General features: G+C 46.0%; 1 protein-coding gene across 2 annotated transcripts in view; it reads right to left on the bottom strand.

Annotated features, from left to right (window-relative positions):
- The window catches only part of LOC147609636 (putative protein phosphatase 2C 80), a 37,764-nt gene extending 26,333 nt beyond the window's left edge, over nucleotides 1–11,431 (bottom strand). The window contains exons 1-2 of one of the 2 annotated variants that reach the window (XM_086787470.1): nucleotides 11,312–11,431; nucleotides 10,328–11,220 (exon numbers count right to left, since the gene is read on the bottom strand). In XM_086787470.1, the coding sequence (XP_086643596.1) occupies nucleotides 10,328–11,169 (842 nt within the window). In that variant the 5' untranslated portion in view covers nucleotides 11,170–11,220; nucleotides 11,312–11,431. Of the gene's footprint in view, nucleotides 1–10,327; nucleotides 11,282–11,311 lie in introns of those variants that run through there. The other variant, XM_086787471.1, reaches the window with a different exon arrangement.
- Between the last annotated feature and the right edge of the window lie 9,627 nt (nucleotides 11,432–21,058).

The following is a 21,058-nucleotide window of genomic DNA, read 5'->3' as shown; positions in this document are numbered from 1 at the left end:
CTTACTGAATCTGCAGCTAGACCTCCTCCACTTGCCTCTGTAGAAGAAAACGCAGCCTGGGGGCTGGCCGACAGCAATTGGAGAGGTTGTAGAGCAAAGAACGCAGCTAAGAAAGGAGAAACGCAGCCACTGTTTGAAGGATCTACAGCCTGGAGAATCTAGGGAAGCAGAAAACGGAGACAAACAGATTGTGCAGCAGCCAGAGCCTAGGCGAGTGATACCATGAAAGAATGTGCACAAGCGAAAGCAATAAACATGAGAGAGAGAGAAAGATTGCAAGCAAGATCTAAGCTTTATTAGCTTGAGGTTACAGAGTACAAGAGCCAGCAAATAGGGTAGGAATGATTTATTGGAATGAATAAGGGAGCAACTCTTATATACTAGTACATGAAGCAGTCGGCTGTAGGAAAACAAGCCGACAGCTCCATGACAGCATAAAAGAAAAGATGCAATATTTTAACAGATTTGCCTATATGTATCTTGTGCTTGGCAGGCTACATGAGATACAGGATGCACTTCGAGCCTCAGTGGTATCACCGGCATGGAGGAAGATGCGTGGTTCGACCAGCGAGCCCACTCGATACATCCAACGCAAAGTGTTGGATGAGTCGTTTTGGTTTGATATTTATTGAGGGCTTAGCAAAGCTCCTCAAACCCATGTATGTCTTCATCCGATTCAGTGACATGGAGGGCTCTACATTGGGGCTCCTCTATCATCATTTTCATCGGATGAGAGAGATGGTGTCATTAGTCACCTCACCGACTATCACTCCTACCAGGTATATTATGTAATATGGTTTATGGTACGTGCTGTAATTTTGGTTATATGATGTACTTACTATTGGATATCTATTTTGAAATTTGGAATGTCAGGATACCAATGCTGCATTGCTTAAGATACTCCCGCTCGCAGAAGCTCCCGCCCCCCTCCCTGCTCGCGTTGCCTGCACAACTGCGCCCTTCGCCTCCCTGCCTGCTCGCCCCCTCGCCCCCCCTCGCTCCTCGCGCCTTCCCTTGCCCCCCCGCCTGCCTTCGCTGCTGCGCCCCCTCCCTCGCTACATTGCCCGCCGCCCCTCCATTAGCCCCCCCCCCCCGCCTGCCTTCGCTGCTGCGCCCCCTCCCTAGCTGCTCTGCCCGCCGCCTTCCTCACCTTCGCGCCCCCCCCCCCTTTCCTTCGCGCCCTCCTCCCCTCTGCAGCACCCCGTCCCCCCCCTCCGCCAGCTCGCTCTCCACCCCTCCCTCTTGCGCGCAGCTCCCGCCGCCCCCCCCCCCCCCCCCCTTTCTTGCTTCCGCCCCCTGAGGGTTTTGTTTTCCTTTTTTTCTCCGTCTTCCGCCTCTCTGTGTGCAGCTCGTTTCTAGCAGGATCTCCGCCTTCGCCTCGCCTTCGCCGTAGCTTCAGACTCTGATGGAGGCTCCTCCCGCCCCGCCTCAAAGGGACTCATCCGCAGCCCCCTCGCCCACCCCTGAGGACACCCCCATCAGGCTCTCTCTTTCGCCAGAAGAGGAAGCGAGCCTCACCCCCGAGGTGGAACGCCTCCAGGCTCATTCCACCATCTGCCGTATAGTCGGCACTCGCCCCAGCAGAGGGGAGATCCGGGATCTTCTTCAGGCCCGCCTTCTTGCAAATGTGGGCAAGATCCTGGACGTATAGCTACTGGGCCGTGGACATTACCAGATCGAGTTCGAGGCCGCCCAGAGCATTGCCAAGGTCCTTGCCATGAGTCCCCTTGACATCAGGGGTGCTCGGGCTTTCTTCAGACCTTGGCAGCATGGATTTGACCCAGCAGCGGGGCGGAGCAGGGAGAGCGCCTTTTCCATGTTACAGTTTGCTTCCCTGGACTCCGCCGGGAGTATCTTCCGCTCCTCTCTAGGCTAGGAGCATTGGTGGGCTCGGTACTAGAGACTGGCCCCTCAGCAGCTTCAGTGGTGGCCAGAGCAGCTAGGCTACCTTCAGTCAGAGTGTTGGTGTCTGACATCTCCTCCCTTCCTAAGGTCATTCAGCTACCTAGGATGGGGGGGGATGGATAGATCAGAGAGTGGAGTTCTCGGGGCTCCCGAATCAGTCCTTCATTTGTAGGCAGGTCGGCCATCTGGCCAAGGCCTGCCCTCACAGGAGACCCTGACCCTCACCACAGCAGAGCAGGCCACTGATGGCCCGCCCACAGATGCGGCTCGGCAGGCTGCCTCCGGGACACCTGCTCAGGCCACAGACCTCGGAGTGGCAGCCTGGACAGGGGCGCCGCCGAGGGAGACAGCCACAGCAGCACGCCCAGAGACCGCTGCAGCAACAGCCACAGTCTCAGCCTCACTGGGTTCCCGTGAGGAACAGCTTTTCTCCCCTCCAGGAGGAGACCCCTGCGGCGACGACTGAGGACAAGGAGATGCCAGCACCCCCTCCTTCACCCCCCCCCAACCCCCGTCCCCTCCCAGCGCCTCGCTTCCACCATCGCCTCCTCCCGTCCCCGCTCCGGTTTCGGCAGCGGCTCCCTCTCCACCCCCCTCTCCACCCCCCTCGCCCCCCCCCCCTCCTCCCCCTCCGCCCGCCTCACCTTCCTGGGAGGCCCTGGCAATCCCCTGGCAATCACCTGCAGTCCGGAGGGCGCTGAGCACCGACCTCGCTCGAGCATCACAGAGGAGACCTACCATGCCGATTCGGGCTTCACGGATTTCATCTATCCGCAGTCGGCTGAGTCGCCTCGGCATTAGACAGCGCTCGGAGGTTTTTGATTACGCCTTCACACGGCTTTTTGGAGCAGAGGGCCCCCATGAGCTAGCACCCATCCGAGTTCATGTAGTGATACCTCCGGCCCGCGGGGAGGAGGCACTAGATTCAGCGGTGGCCTTCTCGTTCCCTCTATGTGGCCCTTGCGACCGGGAGTGGACTCTAGAGCTCGCTCTCAGCACTTTGAAGACTCAGGTAGTTGAGTTTTCTCATCATATGAGCGATCTGGAGGTGACAGATGTGATAGGCCGACTACGGGAGTTGGCTCATTTTTTCTTGGATCCCGGGAGTGTGGATACCTCAGGGATTCGTCATTTGGTCGTTCGCATAGTGGCAAACTTAGCACGCGACCCTGGATATGTGTGTATACACCAGGTTGCTCTGTCAGAGCGGGAGGCAGTCGCCATGGGCCATAGCCACTGGCGCCTGATCTGTGATTCTTGCAGTACACCGGGTGGGCAGATTCACAGCCGCTCGGATGGGGACTACTCTCCATCCAAGCTGCTTGCGAAGGCCCGCCGTACGGCTGAGACAGCATCCACCTCAGAAGGGCATCCATGAGGATCATCTCATGGAATGTACAGGGCCTTGGCGGAGCACATTTTATACGCTATCGTAGTTGCTTGAGGCAAGAGCTTCAGAGATGCTTGGTTGGTGGCAGCATTGATATTTTGATGATGTAGGAGCACCACTTGGGTGAGAGCAGGATCCGGAGATATGGTTCGGTGATGCCTAGTAGATGGGACACTTTTTGGTCTGCAGGGTTTGGTCCTTTGGGTGGACAGGGAGGAGTATGCATGGTCATTGCAGATGTATGGCGGCAGGCCATTGTGGATCGAGGGATCATTGTGCCTGGTAGAGCACAGTATGTCATTCTGAGGATGCATGATGAGCTATTGGACGTGCTGAACGTCTATGCGCCCAATCATGCTAGTGCCAGAGCAGAGTTCTGGACCCAGGTTACGGATGCATTGCCAGAGGCCGCACATTGGTGTGTCGGGGGAGACTTCAACATGCTTGAGGACCCGGCCGATAGGGTGGGAGGCAGTCATGTTACAGTGCACGGCACGGAGCTTGCAGCTTGGGACCGGTTTTGCATGTCACTGAGGATCACTGATGCATGGCAGCATGGGGCCTTCTCCCGGTCTCAGGACAGTCTTAGTTTCTCTCGGTCAGATCGCCGGCTGGGAGGGACTAATCTATCACGGATTGATCGCTTCTATGTGGGCGACTGGTTAGGGGAGCGAGGGGGCTCCATCGGCATTCTCGCTGGCACCTCATTTTCAAATCATGCGCCAATTATCTTGACATTGGAAGAGAGGACACGGGAGCCCAGCTTGCAGTTGAGGATCCCGGAGAGGGTACTTACAGATCCCAGTCTCGCTGAGGACATTGAGAGGATCTGGCATGATAGTCAGTGCTCTAACCAGGATGCAGCGGGCCAGTGTGCCCAGGGACTCATCGAGCTTAGCTCTTTTCTGCACGCTGCAGCTTTGACACGGCTGGGAGAGATTCGCGAGCGGGAGCATCGGCTGAGACGCAGCCTTGCTTCGCTACAGCGCCTTCAAGAGCAGCAGCCTGCATGTGAGTGGGTGGCGTCCCAGCTGAGCCAGGCACGCCAGGAGGTTAGAGAGGCAGAGGAGCAGAAACATGAGTTTTACTATCGTCGTCAGGCCTCTCAGTGGACGCAGCTTGGTGATAGAGTGACTGGAGAGTTTTTTGAGATCACTGGACCCCGCCATGCGCGAGCAGGAGTCCGTCAGCTTGGTAGACCGGATGGATCGGTAGCTACTGAGCTCGGGGAGATCAGAGCCATTGCCACTGCATTCTATAGAGACCTGCTTTCAGCGGAGCCAGCCACCACTGAGGATCGAGATGCTTGCAGACAGACTGTGTGGGCCCATGTGCAGAGGAGGGTCACAGACCGTATGCGTACAGTTCTAGGTGCGCCTCTGTCAGAGATTGAGCTTGCCGAGGCCTTGAGGGTCCTGCCGCGACATAGTTGCCCAGGGGAGGACGGACTGACGCCGGCCTTTTTTATGCGCTATTGGGACCTTTTGGGGCCAGGTCTCCGCAGGGGCTTTCAATATGTTTTGGACACTGGGGTGATGCCACAGAGCTTTTCAGAGGGCTTGATCTATCGTGTTCAAATACACTTACAATAACTTGCAAAAAGCATCGAGTTTGTAAAACTCAAAGAATACTTAGCTTTTCTTTGCCACGATCGTCATCAAGCCAAAAACATATATATCTCTCCTCAACATACACATAAGATATCTTGAGATATAGCTCCATATAACTTGCTTGAAAAGTTTGATAATAATCCATATGGAAAAGAATAATCTATATGGAAAAGTTTGATAATAATCCATATGGAAAAGGGTGTTGAACACAGGCACAAAAAACCAACTCCATACTTCGAGAATAAAATATGTGAATCCATAAATCCTTAGACCAAGCTGTCTACTGCTCCTGCTCTTGATACATGACTGCTTCCATAAGTTCAATAGCAAAGCTGTTGGTGAGTGTAAGTCTCCACTTTTGATCTTTTCGCTTTCTCATTGTTGGAAGGAAGCCTCCGCTTCCGAGAAAGCCTAATCTCTAATACCACTGAAACCGAACAGGGACCCGGAACAAATAGACAAACACCTCATATACCAAACAGAGCTATGATACATAGCGGAAAGAAACCACAATAAAATATCAACACCACACTGAGCCAAAACGGCCGGTCCCCGTAGGAACTTCTCTATTCCAATAGAAGCTTTCACACGAAACCAAGGTGCAGGTACAATCTTGCACCGGAGTTTCCACAAAGTGCCACCAAGACTCTCGCTGAGATCCCAATCTAGAGCCAAGATAAAAACAGCACCAAAACCTGTCCAAAACAGTCTCAAAACAGCCCCAAACACTACCGGTTACACGGCCAGTACTATATGAGAGAGAAGACCTCCAGCTGAAACCACACGAGTACTGTACGGCTGTACAGATGCAGAGCAGATGCTGAACAGCCATCAGGTGACCGCTTTGCAGGTGGACAGCAGCAGGAGGGAGAAGAAAACTCCGGTGCGGACAGCTGAGAGAGAGAGATCAGGAGGCCACCAGTCCAGCCTCAGTTCAGCGCCAGAATTCAGCCTGCGTTTCTGTCCAGCAGCAGCCGTACACACCTGCGTTTCTGTCCAGCAGCAGTACAACCTGCGTTTCAGTCCTACAGCCTGCGTTTTCAGTCTTGCATCAGTTCTACAGCAGTACCCCGCCTTCAGTGCATCATCCATACATGCAACAGTCATTTGGTGAAGGTAACACAGCATTCATAAGCATTTACAGCATTCTAACATAGCTTAGAACAGTCCACTATCTTCTTTTCTCAGCCTCAGGTGTGCAGCCCTTCCTCATGCCCTTCGGAAGAGTGCATAGGCTCGAGATCAGGTCATCGAGGTGTTTCTACAGCCGTGTACAGTTCAGCCAATCTCCGATCCTCCGAGATCTTGCGTTTGGCTTATCTACACTCCAGACGGAGTGAACAGAGCCTCAACAGGAGCTGGCCGACTTTTATAAGGGCCATTATTGACTGTTTTTACAGCTTTGCAGGAAGTTTCTCGCGACGAAACTTGAGCAAACATGTCCCTAGACAAGTACTAGGCCTGGGGATGTGATCTAGTGGAACCTGCGGGTGGCCAGTGAGCCAAAACCATGGCTGGTTACTGTTTTGCAGGTTTGGGACAGCACTTTGTTAGAGGGTTGGTGACCGCTCTATCAAAGTATAGGAGTGGTTGGTGATCACTCTACGACCATTCAGCAGTTGTAGCACTTCATTGACCACCACATCATCATCTGCCGATGCTGCTGTTGCTTACTGGTGCGTGCACTACATCTGCTTCATCATGCAGCTACAGCACATCAGCGTTTTACATCACCTCATGAGAAAGCAGCCCTCTTTGCTACATAGAGCACACCAGCATTTTACATAAGCTCATGGGCCAGCAGCCCACTATCTGCTATAGTACAGAACATCATCATTTTATCATCAGTACATATCTTGGGACAGCAGCCCACTCTCTGCTACAGTACATCATTTTTCTTCTACAGTTTACCTTGGGACAGAAGCCCTCTCTGCTCACCATCTCACATCATCGGGACGGCAGCCCTCTCTGCTCCTCACTACCCCTCAGGTATTGCAGCACCCTTGCTGCCAGAGCTTGCACCACTACACCTCTCGGGACAGGAGCTCTCTCTGCTCTTCATCACCACTCAGGTACTGCAGCACCCTTGTCACCAGAGTGCATCATCACTTCACCTTTCACTGCCCACTACCCTCAGAGTGCCTCTGCATCCATTGACGCGAGCCTTCGACACAGACCACCTCTTGGAGTGCCTTTGCCTCACATCAACGCGAGCCTTGGTCACCGACTGTGCTTCAGCTCCGACATCAACTTTGCTTCTGCACTGGTCTTCTACTCAGAGTCTCCTCACATCAGAGGATCTCTTGTACATATTTTTTCACTCACCATCATATATACACTCACTCACTCATTTCATGCTGTGTTGTTTTTCTCTGATCTCTTGTACATCTGGTCCTTAAGTCCTTTTGCCCTCATATGGTATCAGAGCTATCGTGAGCAAAGGGATTGAAGACCTCGAGAGCACACAGCATGGATCGGCTACCTGCACTCCTGGAGGACCAATTTTTCTCACCAGAAGTTGATTCTCCAAACTCTGATCTCGACCACACAGGTCAACTCACCTTCACTACCTTTGCCATCACGATCTCCCTCTCTGACTTTATCGGACTTTACTTCCAGAGGGGGATACATTCCTTCTGCCATTGTGTTAGTGTGGGACCTTGGTATCCTTCATATTCTCTCATCTTCTCTCATGGTCCCCTTTTCGGCCTGAGAGGGTGTGTGTGAAAATGGCATTTTGTCGAGCCCTAAAAAGGGGATTTTTACTGGGTTATTAGGTTTTATTTCTTGTTTTTTGGGTCTTGCTACTGGCCAACTGCCCCTTGCAATGGGCGGACCAGCAGCCCACATACTAAATATAGATACGCTTGACCATTCAGCAGTTGTACCGCTTCATTGACCACATCTGGTACATCATCATTTGCTGATGTTGCTGTTGCTTACCCGTGCCTGCACTACATCTGCTTCATCATCTTCGCCTGTCAGCTCTAGCACATCAGCGTTTTACATCACCTCATGGGACAACAGCACTCTCTGCTACATAGAGCACACCAGCGTTTTACATTAGCTCATGGGACAGTGGCCCACTCTCTGCTATCATCAATAAATATCTTGGGACAACAACCCACTCTCTGCTACAGTACATCATAATTTTTCTTCTACAGTTTACCTTGGGACAACAGCCCTCTCTAGTCACCATCTCACATCATCGGGACGGTAGCCCTCTGCTTATCTTCACCATCGACACCACTTGGGACGGCAACTCTCTCTGCTCCTCACTACCCCTCAGGTATTGCAGCACCCTTGTTACCAGAGCTTGCACCACTACACTCAGGACGGCAGCCTTCTCTGCTCTTCATCACCACTCAGGTATTGCAGCGCACTTGTCACTAGAGTCTGCATTGTCACTTCACCTTCCGTTGCCCACTACCCACCTCGGAGTGCCTCTGCATCCACGGACGCGAGCCTTCGACATCGGCCACCTCTCGGAGTGCCTTTGCCTTACATCGACGCGAGCCTTGGTAACCGACTGTGCATCAGCTTCGACATCGACTTTGCTTCTGCACTGGTCTTCTACTCAGAGTCTCCTCGCATCAGAGGACCTCTTGTACATATTTTCACTCACCATCATATATACATTCACTCACCCATTTCATGCTATGTTGTTTTGCTTTGATCTCTCGTACATCTGGTCCTTTCGTCCTTTTGCCCTCACATGTGTGTGAAAATGGCATTTTTCCAAGTCCTAAAAAGGGGATTTTACTCGGTTTATTTTGTTGTTTTAGGTCTTGTTGCTGGCCAACAGCCCCTTTACTGGGCCGTGACCAACAGCCACTCACTATATATAGCATAGCTTCATCATTCAGCATTCTGTACCACTTCATAGACCACACCAGGTACCACACCTGTTGGCTGTTGATGTTGGTGCCTGCACTACATCTGCTTCATCATCATCGCCTATCAGCTCCAGCACACCAGCGTTTTACATCAGTTCATGGGACAGTAGCCCTCTTTGTTACATAGAGCACAACGTTTACGTCAGCGCATGGGACAACAGCCCACTCCCTGCTACAGTACATCACATCATTGTTTTATCATCAGCACATATCTTGGGACAGCAACACACTCTCTACTACAGTACGTCATCGTTTTTCTTCTACAGTTTACCTTGGGACAGCAACCCTCTCTGCTCACCATCTCACATCATTGGGATGGCAGCCCTCTCTACTTATCTTCACCATCAACACCACTTGGGACGGCAACCCTCTCTGCTTATCTTCACCATCAACACCACTTGGGACGGCAGCCCTCTCTGCTTATCTTCACCATCAACACCACTTGGGACGGCAACCCTCTCTGCTCCTCACCACCCCTCTGGTATTGTAGCACCCTTGTCACTAGGGCTTGCACCACTACACCACTTGGGACAGTAGCTCTCTCTGCTCTTCGTCACCACTTAGGTACCACAGCTCCCTTGTCGCCACAGTCTGCATCATCACTTCACCTTCCGCTGCCCACTACCACCTTGTTTCTACCGACGCGAGCCCTCGACACGACCACCTCACGGAGTGCCTTTGCCTCACATCGACGAGAGCCTTCGTCACGACAGTGCTTTATCTCCGACATCATCTTTGCTTCTGCATTGGTCTTCTACTCAGAGTCTCCTTGTACATATTTTCACTCACCATCATATATGCACTCACTCACCCATTTCATGCTGTGTTGTTTTGCTCTAATCTCTCATACATCTGGTCCTTTCATCCTTTTGCACACACATGGTATCAGAGCTATCGGTGAGCAAAGGGATTGAAGACCTCGAGAGCACACAACATGGATCGTCTACCTGCACTCCCAGAGGACCAAATAAACTTCCTCCTCTAAATCTCCAATCATAAAAGCGGATTTGACATCCATCTGGAACTGTCACAAACGGGCATGTGTATACGGAACCAATTCACTACCAAAACAGCATACATACATCAACCATTCCTGGCAAATACATGATTACCATCATTGTGAAACATTACATGAGCATATACATCCTGCAAAAACCAACTTGCACATGGCATAGCACTAGGGGCTGAAGTTGGGCCAGCCCCCCCATGAGGCATCTTTATTTTTTCTAGCTCAATCATGAGGCCATTCACTTATTTTGAGTCCCCCTAGTTCTTGATTTTCGACAACATACGTACTATGGGCCTTAAATATTACATAGAAGATCACAAGTAGCAGCTACCTTATCATTGGATAATTCACAATAATTTTCAAAACTATCATCCTCAAGTTAGCAAATGACAACACAAAAACCTCGGCTAGGCAAACCCTTGCTAGAAGCCTATTCTCAAAAAAAGAAATATTTGAAAAAAAAAACACAATAATTCGAGTAGGAAAAAATTAGCACAAGAAAAGAAGTAACAGTGACCTGGCTGAAGCCTTCTCCTCGACAATAAAATGCATGTCCTCTGGTGAGGAATCAGACATCAGGCCTAGTTGCTTTACAGTCCCAACACCATGGGTAGTGCGAGACACCGCATTCCAAAGTAAATTGCTGACGGCTGGTAGGCATGGTCCAGCACAAGGAAAATAAAAAGCTGCAGAGGTTCTTAGAAAGTTTGGGAGCAGTGGCTTGCATTCCCTTGTGTCTTGACCCTCTCCTGCCTCTTCAAACTCATGCGCCCAACTAAGCTGGGAAATGTCTGCCACCTCCAGCTGCTTACCCAAGTTTTGCATCTCTTCTTCCCGTGACGGGTTCTTCAGATTCCCCCATGGCTTCGGCGAATGGACTACCGCAGATAGGGAGCTTCCTGACTGAATGTCTAGAGCCCATACATGGAACTGTGCCTCCAACTTTGGATGCCTGCCTCTTGTAATCGTGCATTGCAAAGAGGCAATACTCCGCGGCACGGATTGCCTCGATGCCACGGTAGGGTTTTCATCTAGCAGGACTTGACATGTATGGTAGCCAAAGCTCTGCCACACTGGGCCATGCACAGAAGGGGTCGCAAAAACACGAGACGTGGCCTCGCACGCAGAGAGAGGCTTTCCTGAGTCACCCACTTCCGATGTTCTGCTAGAAAATCTTGAAAATTCGAACTGAAAATATCTGAAAGAACCTGAAGGTAGATCTTCAGCAGTAAAAGTGTGTTTTGATGATGGATTGGCGTCCAGGAGAGAGCTACAGGATTTTTGGATTAGGGTTTTCAACCTGCTCTTTAATTCTGGCTGTGAGTGCACCGATTTCAGCAACTGGCGCATAGATGGCATCGTGTGGCATGATTAATATAATCTTTACTACAGGCAGGATAGCCCTAAAGCCTGTGAGAACACACACACACACACACACACAAATACTCATATTAGAGAAACAACGAGATATGAAAAGAGGAGAAGGTCGCAGAAGGCGAACCTGTGTGTGTTGGCAGGCTCTGGTTGCCATTAAGCACATACAGAGCGATGCCCCTTTGATGTCTCGTTGCGCACGTGCCCTAAACTGGGGATTTCATTGGCTGCGTAGGGCCGTGAAAAAAAACTACGTGTCACATCATACTCCAAAAAAAAACTACTTTTATTAAAAAATCCCCCTTAGTTAGTGTTCACAAAAAACTCAACTTATGACTTCGGAGGTTACCTTGAAATTGTGCAACAAAATAAGGTGTGAACTTCAATGAAGGTTTCTTCAAATTATGGCGGGTTGGATATATAGAGATTCCTGAATTGCAAATATACATATGTGTATGTGTATGTGTGTGTGTGTGTAGCATGATGATTTAGTGTCAAGTGTATGTGTGTGTCTGAGATGGATCATAGATATGGATATGGATATATGGATAATCCCATATTTTGCATTGGCTTAAGAGATGTGTTTCAAGACACATTAGCGGGTGAGTGAAAACATCCTCCCCATGTATGGCATGCCATTCTCCCTTTATACCATCAAGGTCAAAGGTAGCTTTGTGGAGTTGTGATGGACAAGTCACATGAAGCTCATTATTCTTACCTCGCTTAATCAAGAAGTGGAGGGAAGGAGTGTTAATCCTATGTTATTTGGGAGCTATCTGCTTAAATGGGGAAAATAGAAAAAATATCATATGTAGCATGGTTCTCAATGTAGAATGTTGGTAGATGGTTAGTCTCATAAGAGGCGATAGGGCACCTTTCCACACTCAACAGATGTTTCTCACAGTACTTATGCAATCACATAGTGAGGTTTATTTTCTTGCATTGACCATCACTGCTAAAACCTCATGGGTAAAGGCGCCTAAGAGCACCCATCACACCACCCTCTCAAGTTGTCACCATTTCCAATACAATATGACTATGTGCAAAGCATGTAATTTGTGTAATGATATGAGGACACCTAAAAGCTACGACTTAGTGATCCATTAAAAAGCACAAGGGTCAATTTGAAACTCATGATTTAAGGGTGATATTGGTGGGGTAATCATGTGAAGGATTGTTTTGCAACAACTTCTCTTCCTCACAAGATCGGAGTGATCCTTTCTCATGCTTTATAGTCCGTGTATACCAACCTAAGATTGTCTCCATGTGACTATTGTTGGAAGGCTATACATGACCTCCATGCAATGCATAGCATTCATGAGTTTGTCACCATTAATAAATGTGATGGGTTCTGTATACATGTGGCACCATCCTTCGCTTTCCACACACACCAGTCAAACAAAAACATAAAAAATGGATAGAGAATACTTTAAGTAAAAGGATTTTACTAAAACTCCCTCCCCACAAATCCTAAATGCAGCTTTCTTATCGCATCTTCTATATAATTTCTAGCACAATAATTCTTTCAACATACTGGAATAAATAGCTTGACAAAATGCAAACACAAAAAAATTCTTTTGCAATGCCAAAAGTTAAAATAAGAGGGAAAGTCACAATGATGCATTCACCACAAGCTTGTTTGTGGCCTATGTTGTCTCCATTTAATATGATGTTGTTGAGCTTTTTATTTTTACTTCTTGCAATGAATTTTCTTCAACCTTCTATCTTTTCTTATTATTTATAAGCAATCCCAATATTTGAACAAGTGGAGCCACTCGTCTCGTGAGGAAGAACGTTTTTTTAAAAAAGTATACGTAATAAAACACAACTTAAATGAAATAGTTTGATTTGATTTATGTGTGATTAAAAGAAGCTCCATCAAGAAAAATAGTTTGATTCAATTTATGTGTAATAAGCTCCATCAAGAAAAATAACGCTTTTCTCTTTTAATATTTATTTGTTAGATTTAATCTATGGTGTAGATTAAATTCATGGTTACATTTTTACTCTTTTAATATTTATTGCTTTCCTATATTAATATTTATTGCTTTTCTGTTTTAAATTTTATTGTTAGATTTAATATATGGTGTAGATTGAATTCATGGCTACATTTTTATTGTTTTATTATATATAGTAATATTATGTCCATAGGTTTAGTCCCAATGGTCATGCCTCCTCTATGGTTCTACTCGTCTTTTAAAATTTTGCAACTGTGTTTCCCTAGCACAATAATTAACTCAACCCAAGTTTTACTTATTCCATATAAGTTTAATGAATGAAATCATTTGAGCCTAGTTAAATAAAATGGTCCAACTTGCTCATTTGTGATGTATGTTTTGGGCACTTTAAGTTTTCTCATAAATACCCTCCGTCGATCTATATTTCATTTTTCTAATGCTTGGATTTACTTGATGTGATTGGAACAAGACACTTAAAATAACTAGAATAGTGGATTTTGTACTCTAGATAAAGCTACAATATGTAATTTTAAAATAATACAAAGAGATTGTAAAGAGTACCTTGATTGTACACATTTATTTTTCTTAGAATATTAAGCACATACTTAAGTGATGGTACTTATTTTTCTTAAAATACAAAGCACATACTCAAGTGATGGTACTTGATGATTTGGATTTGATAACTCATCATAAATCATAGCTCATACTTCATGGTGGTGAAAGGTTAACATTTTTTTCATTATTTCATTAGCAGAGTGCTTAAGTAGTGTTGTTAAGAACTATTTGAATTGTATGTTACTAAAAGTCTTTGCCCTTGAAGAGCATTGATAAGACTTTTTTTCTAAACCATGCAATGAACCTTCCAACTATTAAGATTCTTATAAAAGAGCAAATATAACCTTTTTTATATATTTGTATTAAAATGTAGAACATATTCACTGAGTTGAAAGAGAAAATATAACCTATTTTATATATTTGTATTAAAATGTAAAACATATTCACTGATAATGAAATTCATAGTCCCAAGTGGATCTAAGAACTTTGAGCACTTTGTCCTCTCTTATTAAATTGAATATCCTCTCTTATTAGAACAATATTCACTGATGTTGGAATTCATAGTCCCAAGTGGATCTAAGAATTTTGAGCACCAAAACTAATGAATTTATCCTCTCTTATTAAATTGGGTATCCTTTTAAAAATAGTATATAATTCTCATGATGCCTGCTTATGATTGGTTATGATTGCTTATAATTCTCATGATGCTTATGATTGCTTTGAAGCTTGTGTTATTATTGATGATTCCAAGTTCACTAGTAGATGATCTTGTATCTTACATCCTATGTGAAGAACTCTGTTGCTTTCAACTCCAACCTAGGCTATAGCAAGAGGCACAACACACAACTACAAAGACTTTTTGAACCTCTCTCTCTCTCTCTCTCTCTCTCTCTCTCTCTCTCTCTCACACACACACACACACACATACATTATTACTCCTTTTCTATACATATGATGTAATACCCACCTTAGCTCTCTCTCTCTCTCTCTCTCTCTCTCTCTCTCTCTCTCTCTCTCTCTCACACACTCACACACACACACACACACACACACACACACACACATTATTACTCCTTTTCTATACATATGATGTAATACCCACCTTAGCTTAGGTAATTCACACTACATATAGCCAAAGTCCCACTTTTGTAATGGAAGTCGGCCATATAAGGCTTGCATACAAGATGAGAATAGGTTAAGGGTACCCCATAAGTGACTTATTTGAGGGTGCGGAAGGACAATTTTTGCAATACAATCCTACAATTAAGCTCAAGCTTGAGAGCTCCTCTACTCTTGCTTTGTCTTGTTTATTACTTGATTCTTGTTTATGGCTATGGAGTCTTGTAAGCTTGCTTGCATGCTTGTATGAGTGCTAGTGTGCATGTTGAGAGCTTGCTTGCATGCTCTATGCTTGAGAATAGCTAGGTATGGAGAGTGAGTGAGGGATTAACACAGAGATGAAGTGAATAGAGAGAGAACTTGCTCGCTTTACTTTCTTGTTGGATTGGATTACAAGGGTCCAAGCATTGGATTAGTAGAGCTTGAGGTTGACAACCCTTGTGGTCTCTATTCTATGAGCAATGCACTATCACGACTCTAGATGGGTTAGTACTTCCAGTATTGACATTGCTTGTTTTTTAGAGACTACAACTTCTCTACACAAGAGGTGTCGTTGGTGGCTGGGGAGTAGAGCTAGTGCTAGAGTGGAAAGTGGAATTAGCACATTTTAACTATCCATTATTTGTTTTTTCATGCCCATGAGTTGCAAAACTTGTGGTAGGGTGATTATGTGTTGAGTTTAATGTGTGATTTGGAGTGTAATGGTGTGTTTTGTGTGAGTAGATTGAGTTGTTCCTAACCCGTAAACCTTTTCTTGTGTTTTTGTCGAGTTTGCACTTCATAGGTGAAGATGGATGGTTGAGTTGAGCCCCTTGCAAGATTAAGGGTAGCAATCTCTCTTGTTAGGCTTTTCCATTCACATCATGAGCATTAGATTAGGTTAACTAGGCTAATTAGACTTGATTTAGCAAATTTTCATTATTTATAAAAAGGAAAAAATTGGTCGCTCACTAAATTAGTCCCACGATAATGATTCATTTTGTTGTTGGATAGTAAAATAATCGAATTGGCATCATTGCTGAGCCAATTGCAAGAAAAACCAGAAGTAAAATAGTCAAAAAACTCTCTATTTTTTGGAATCGTTGATCCCAGTCCGCCGATCGATGAGCACAAAGTAGGATCATCTTGATCCTAAAAGTGGGATGGTTTGGGTGGGATCAACCACCAATCCAACCCTAGAGTCGGGTCATTTCAATCCAATGAATACGATTGTTGACAAAAAATCGGATGGCGGGTGTGCCATAATCAGCCTTTAATTGGAAATAACCCATCATTGAATGTGGGTATTACACCTATAAAATCTGTAGAGAATATCTTGTACAAATGCAATTATTGCATGTTAAAGTCAAGGTGCCCGCACTAAGGCTAACACCACTAACAAGTGGTGTAGGGATTCGACAAACAATCACATTAGTTGCACAAATCCGATCATTGATTAGTGCAACGAATCATCAATCACCCGATCCAAAAGTCAGATTGTGGGTCAACACGGATTGCTATGATCCAAGAGAAGAATCGCCGATCAAAATCCTAGTATCATCCAAGTCAAATTGCAATGATCCCAAAAAGGGGATTGTTTAAGTAGGATTGTCGATCCTACTAGGGTAAAATTCCAAAGGTATTAAAAATTTAGAAAACCTGGCAGTGTAAGGAATTTGGTCATAACCTCTAGACTTTGACCTACTGATCTTAAAGGAAAACCATTAAAAAAAACTAAAAGCATTGGAAAATCAAGGAAAATTACTTTAAAAATATTTTTAAAAGCCATAAAAAGAACAGTCATCAAAAATCTAAAAACATTAGAAAACCCCATACATATGTGGAATGGGTTGTATCATAATCATGGCCTTAGATGGTCAATATGGTCCGTACATCTGTGCAGTGGGTTGTATAGGATCTTCACATGCTTGGTCTTCTCTCAGTGTGCTTGGGCACATTTAAACCCACCTATCAGACAGGGGCCTCCTATGGTATACTATCCTCTCGGCCTCGCTCCTCCACTAACCCTTCCTCAAACTATTCCTATTCCATCCATGGTAGGGTTAACACCAGAAATGTTGAGATTGGCTATGGAAATAGTGAGGGGGGTGGCTGCAGGTATCACACCTCCAGCACCAGTGTAACTTGCACCTGCACCAAGAATAGAGCGAAATAAATGCGCTAACATCTTAAAATTTATCACAAAATTTGATGGGACTGGGGATCCGATCCCACATTTAGAGATGTTTAATCAAATCTGCGATGCATTCGGCCATGTAGAAGATCAAGTCAAGGTGAGTGCCTCGGCCTCACCCTTGATGGTAGAGCAAGCCAATGGTTCCAGTCCTTGAAGGGCTGAGGATAAAGCCACCTTTAAAGCTTTGAAAGAGGCTTTCAAGGTTGGGTATTCTCACCAAGGTACCAGATGGAGCCCCGTTGAGCAACTACATAACGTAAGGCATAAGGAAGGAGAAACCATCAGAGACTACATCAATAGAGTTAGATATCGCCACTCGCGCTGCAGTGCCAAAGACAAGTTCTCTGACGAAAGGTTAATAGGGAGATTTCTAGAGGGTCTTGATGACGTGTCTTTACACAACTCATTATATGCCTTGGGCCATACCTCCTTTGAGCAATGTTGCAGGAGTGCTATGGATTTTGAGGACAATTTCAAGGAAACATGTTCCCAAGAACTCCATGAAGGCACATCAGAAGCTTCTTTCAAGACTACTAGCACAAAGCCTGATGGAAAAAGTAAGGAGTCCATGTTTGGACAAAATGTAGAGCAATTGGCTGCCTGCAATGTAGAAAATGACCCAACAATGGAGAACCAGCAATGGATAACCAACAAAGGTCAGGATCGGGGAGGCCAACCCCATCTTTATCCAAAGAGGGATCTTGTATGGTACCATGTCTGTTGAGCTAACCATACTAGAACGGAGTGTCCACATCTGAGACCCCATCCTAGCCTCTACTGTATATATTGCATGAAATGGGGCAATCATGAAGTCTCCAATTGCTATCATCAAAAAGCTGCCTTAGCTTGAGCTCTACCTCAGGTGTTGCTTGTTGTCAACCCTAGACAATCGCTGACCTTGCCAGCACCTGTACTTCATAATGCACCTCAACACCTAGACAAGAAGTGGTCCATAGAGGAATCCTCAGGGTACTTGTAATGCCCTTACCGCCCCCTGTTCTTCCACCTTAACCTCTGATGCCAAGAGTTGCACTAGTTCGTCAGCGAACCCTGATGGAAATCTTTGAATACGGGAATGAGGGGGAAATTTCGGAAGTCCCTATTTGTGAAACCCAAGAGCCTACAAGCCCACCCTCACAAACCTTCAGTCATTACGTTATGGAGGGAGATCAAATGTACCATGTGTACTTAGGAGCCCCAACACTAGCCCAGAGGCATGAATCAGATGACAAAGCGACCACCCATACAGTGCTATAATTGTGCGGGACCTCACTGAGTGGCTGAGTGTCCCAACAAGAAGGGGATGGCAAGTACCTCTGCGGGTGCTCCTGCCATGACCCCATTGTGCATAGGGTGTGGTATTGATCACATGTATAAGGATTGTCCACTAAGACCACAGGAATGACGGGAAACTAAGCCAAACCAACCTTCCTCTCACGAAACAGCCCCCGTTCCAAGAGACATTGCAGGTCTCTCTTCCTTCCTATCTTCTCAAGTCCAAATCCCTATTAGAACTTTGCTCCAAAGTAGCCTAAGTTTATGGAATGATCTGAAGGATTGGATGGAAGGACGCCTTGGGGCAAGCATGCACGAAACTATGGAGCTTGACAGCTCTAATAAATCTGAGGAAGAAGAATTTTGCATACCCCATAAAGTAACTGAGACCCCTATGGTTTGAGTGAATAAGCTAGGTGAGTACCTCGAAGGTGATGAACTCAATGAAGCCTTGCCAATAACCTTCAAATGCCTCCAAGTTATAGCAATCTTGGATGGAGAAACAGGTGTGAGCATTGTTACAAAACAATGTTGGGAAAAATGGGGATCACCCGCCGCCTTGGATGACACCACCTTGTTTTAAACTTATTGATGGAGCCACAACTAGACCCATTGGTCTACTAAGGGATCTTAAGATTAAGATCTTGGAAACTATCTACTGCCACACCTTTGTGGCGAGATGAATTTTGGACATCAGCCAGTCTCTTACGATTGCATCCTTGGCAAACCATTCATGAGAGAGTAAAAAATGATTCATGATTGGGATATCGACCACATATACATTTGGTGAAAAGATATAACATTTAAGATCAATCTATGCATGTGGAAGGTACACCCCATGAGTGGCACACCATTCGCAGAGGACTGTGTCACAACGATGCGATCCACTGCAGTCCATCTATGTCAGACATGCCATAATACACTTGAAGATGAAAAGGAGAGTGAGGGGTGTGCACCTCTTCCAGAGCGTGAAGATTCTAAGAATTGGATGCATATCCTTGCTACCCTGGACATTTTTCCTAGACACATTGGTACAAGGTTTGCTACAGTAGACAGGCAAGAGATTACATCGATATAATGCTCAGTTCAACATACTTGCCCAATGTTGCCACCCAAGAACTTGAACAGGCTATTAGAGCAAAGTCATCAGGGGGTACACGCTCCCATAGAATGCATAGGCCTAAAGGATTCCCTCGGCCATAATGATATGTCTTCCCAGATAATTCAGACGCCCACTGGTTGAAGTATGTGGGAGTTGTGTAAGCGCATGACCACTTCAATGAAATGTGGCAAAAGGAGTTTGCAAACAGCTCTCTTTTGGTCCACTCTACCATTCCACAACTAGTAGAACCCACTAAACCCAAACCAGACTCATAAAAGCTTTGCCACTCTGTAAGATCCCTATCCCCACCGCGCAACAAATTCAGGGGTGCTAGCAGCGGAAGTAGCACTTCTTGCACGGGGCAGGGTTCCACACTCGGGGCCTCGCCCACGGATATCCAGACAAGAGACTAATCCATCGGTTCTTCCAAAACCGAACCCGGAAAAAATTCCCTTGCCCGGAAAGCATGGGCGATTCTTCCAGGATAACTTTTCTCTAACGTAGTCAAAATCCTTGACTAACTGAATTGATCTGACCAAACCCGTAAGTCCCATAATCAGATCAAGGAAAAGATTACACTTGGATCATAGAGACCAACGCTTTTTTCCTCATTGAGAGGCACAGCCGTTGATTCTTTTCCATAGAACAATTTTTATCCGGGTTTTAATTCATCTATCGTTCATAATAGAATTGAGTCTCAATTTTTCGGGTAACCCCATCCAGTCCCATGGGTTAGCCAACAGCCCAACCACTATAGTGATGGGATCCAAATTAAGAATTTGGTTGGGTTTTGTCCCGGGTACTGAAATTGCCTTTTTCATAGATTCAGCTATCTTTAAAACAATCATTTAATGAAATCATTGTGTCACTCATCATAATCCTCAAAATCTCCAGTTGAATCCTTTATTCCAATCATTCCTTCATCGGTATACGTATGGCATCATTGGCAACTAGAACGCTCACCACCTGTCCACTCATGGGGCCTTTTCGATAGTTCCTAGCTCATAGTAACCGATAATATATTCACATAACAAAATGGAATCTCCGTTGAAGATCAGCAAGATCAACCAACGGATCCATATAAAAGAGCCATGGACTCATCCGTTGAGGGGACCAGCAAGGTCAATCAACCAGATCCATGCCCGAATTCAGAAAACAACTCTTACTCCTTGTTCCAATATCTTCCACGATGCACGTGTGGGTACCTTTGGCGACCCAGAGCCCGATCACCGTATGGTCAGCACCCTCTAGGATCTTTCTCGCAGGTGACCTAGCGCTTCACTCATAGGCCGCTTCTTTGGTCCCTCATCCACCATACCGGAAGCTCACCATTTTAATCGAACCGAGGCTGGTCAAGACCTCGGCCGACCTTGCTACGCGAGACATCCTCCATTGACTCTCCGTCAACTGTTGCAACTTTATCAAATTAGGTCTCCACGACCTCATTCACAAGATGGTCAAAATGCTTCTCCAGCATTCTTGACATAAAACAGTCATTTAAAAACAGTTCAAAAATACAGTTTCTATAACGAACTCTCATCTTTCCACATTGCTCCACATCAACCCAAATTATTTAATTCCACAACCATTTCATAAGTATTCCTATTATTCACATCACATCCATCTATCCATTCATTCACATCTATCTAATTCACATCACATCCATCCATCCATCATCTATCTAATTCA

The sequence above is a fragment of the Cibotium barometz genome, chromosome 51, assembly GCF_041138505.1.
Source record: "Cibotium barometz isolate CiBa-2024 chromosome 51, ASM4113850v1, whole genome shotgun sequence".
Classification (NCBI taxonomy): Eukaryota; Viridiplantae; Streptophyta; class Polypodiopsida; order Cyatheales; family Cibotiaceae; genus Cibotium; species Cibotium barometz.
The sequence above is the reverse complement of the archived record's forward strand: the minus strand, read 5'-3'. Positions and strand labels throughout refer to the sequence as shown.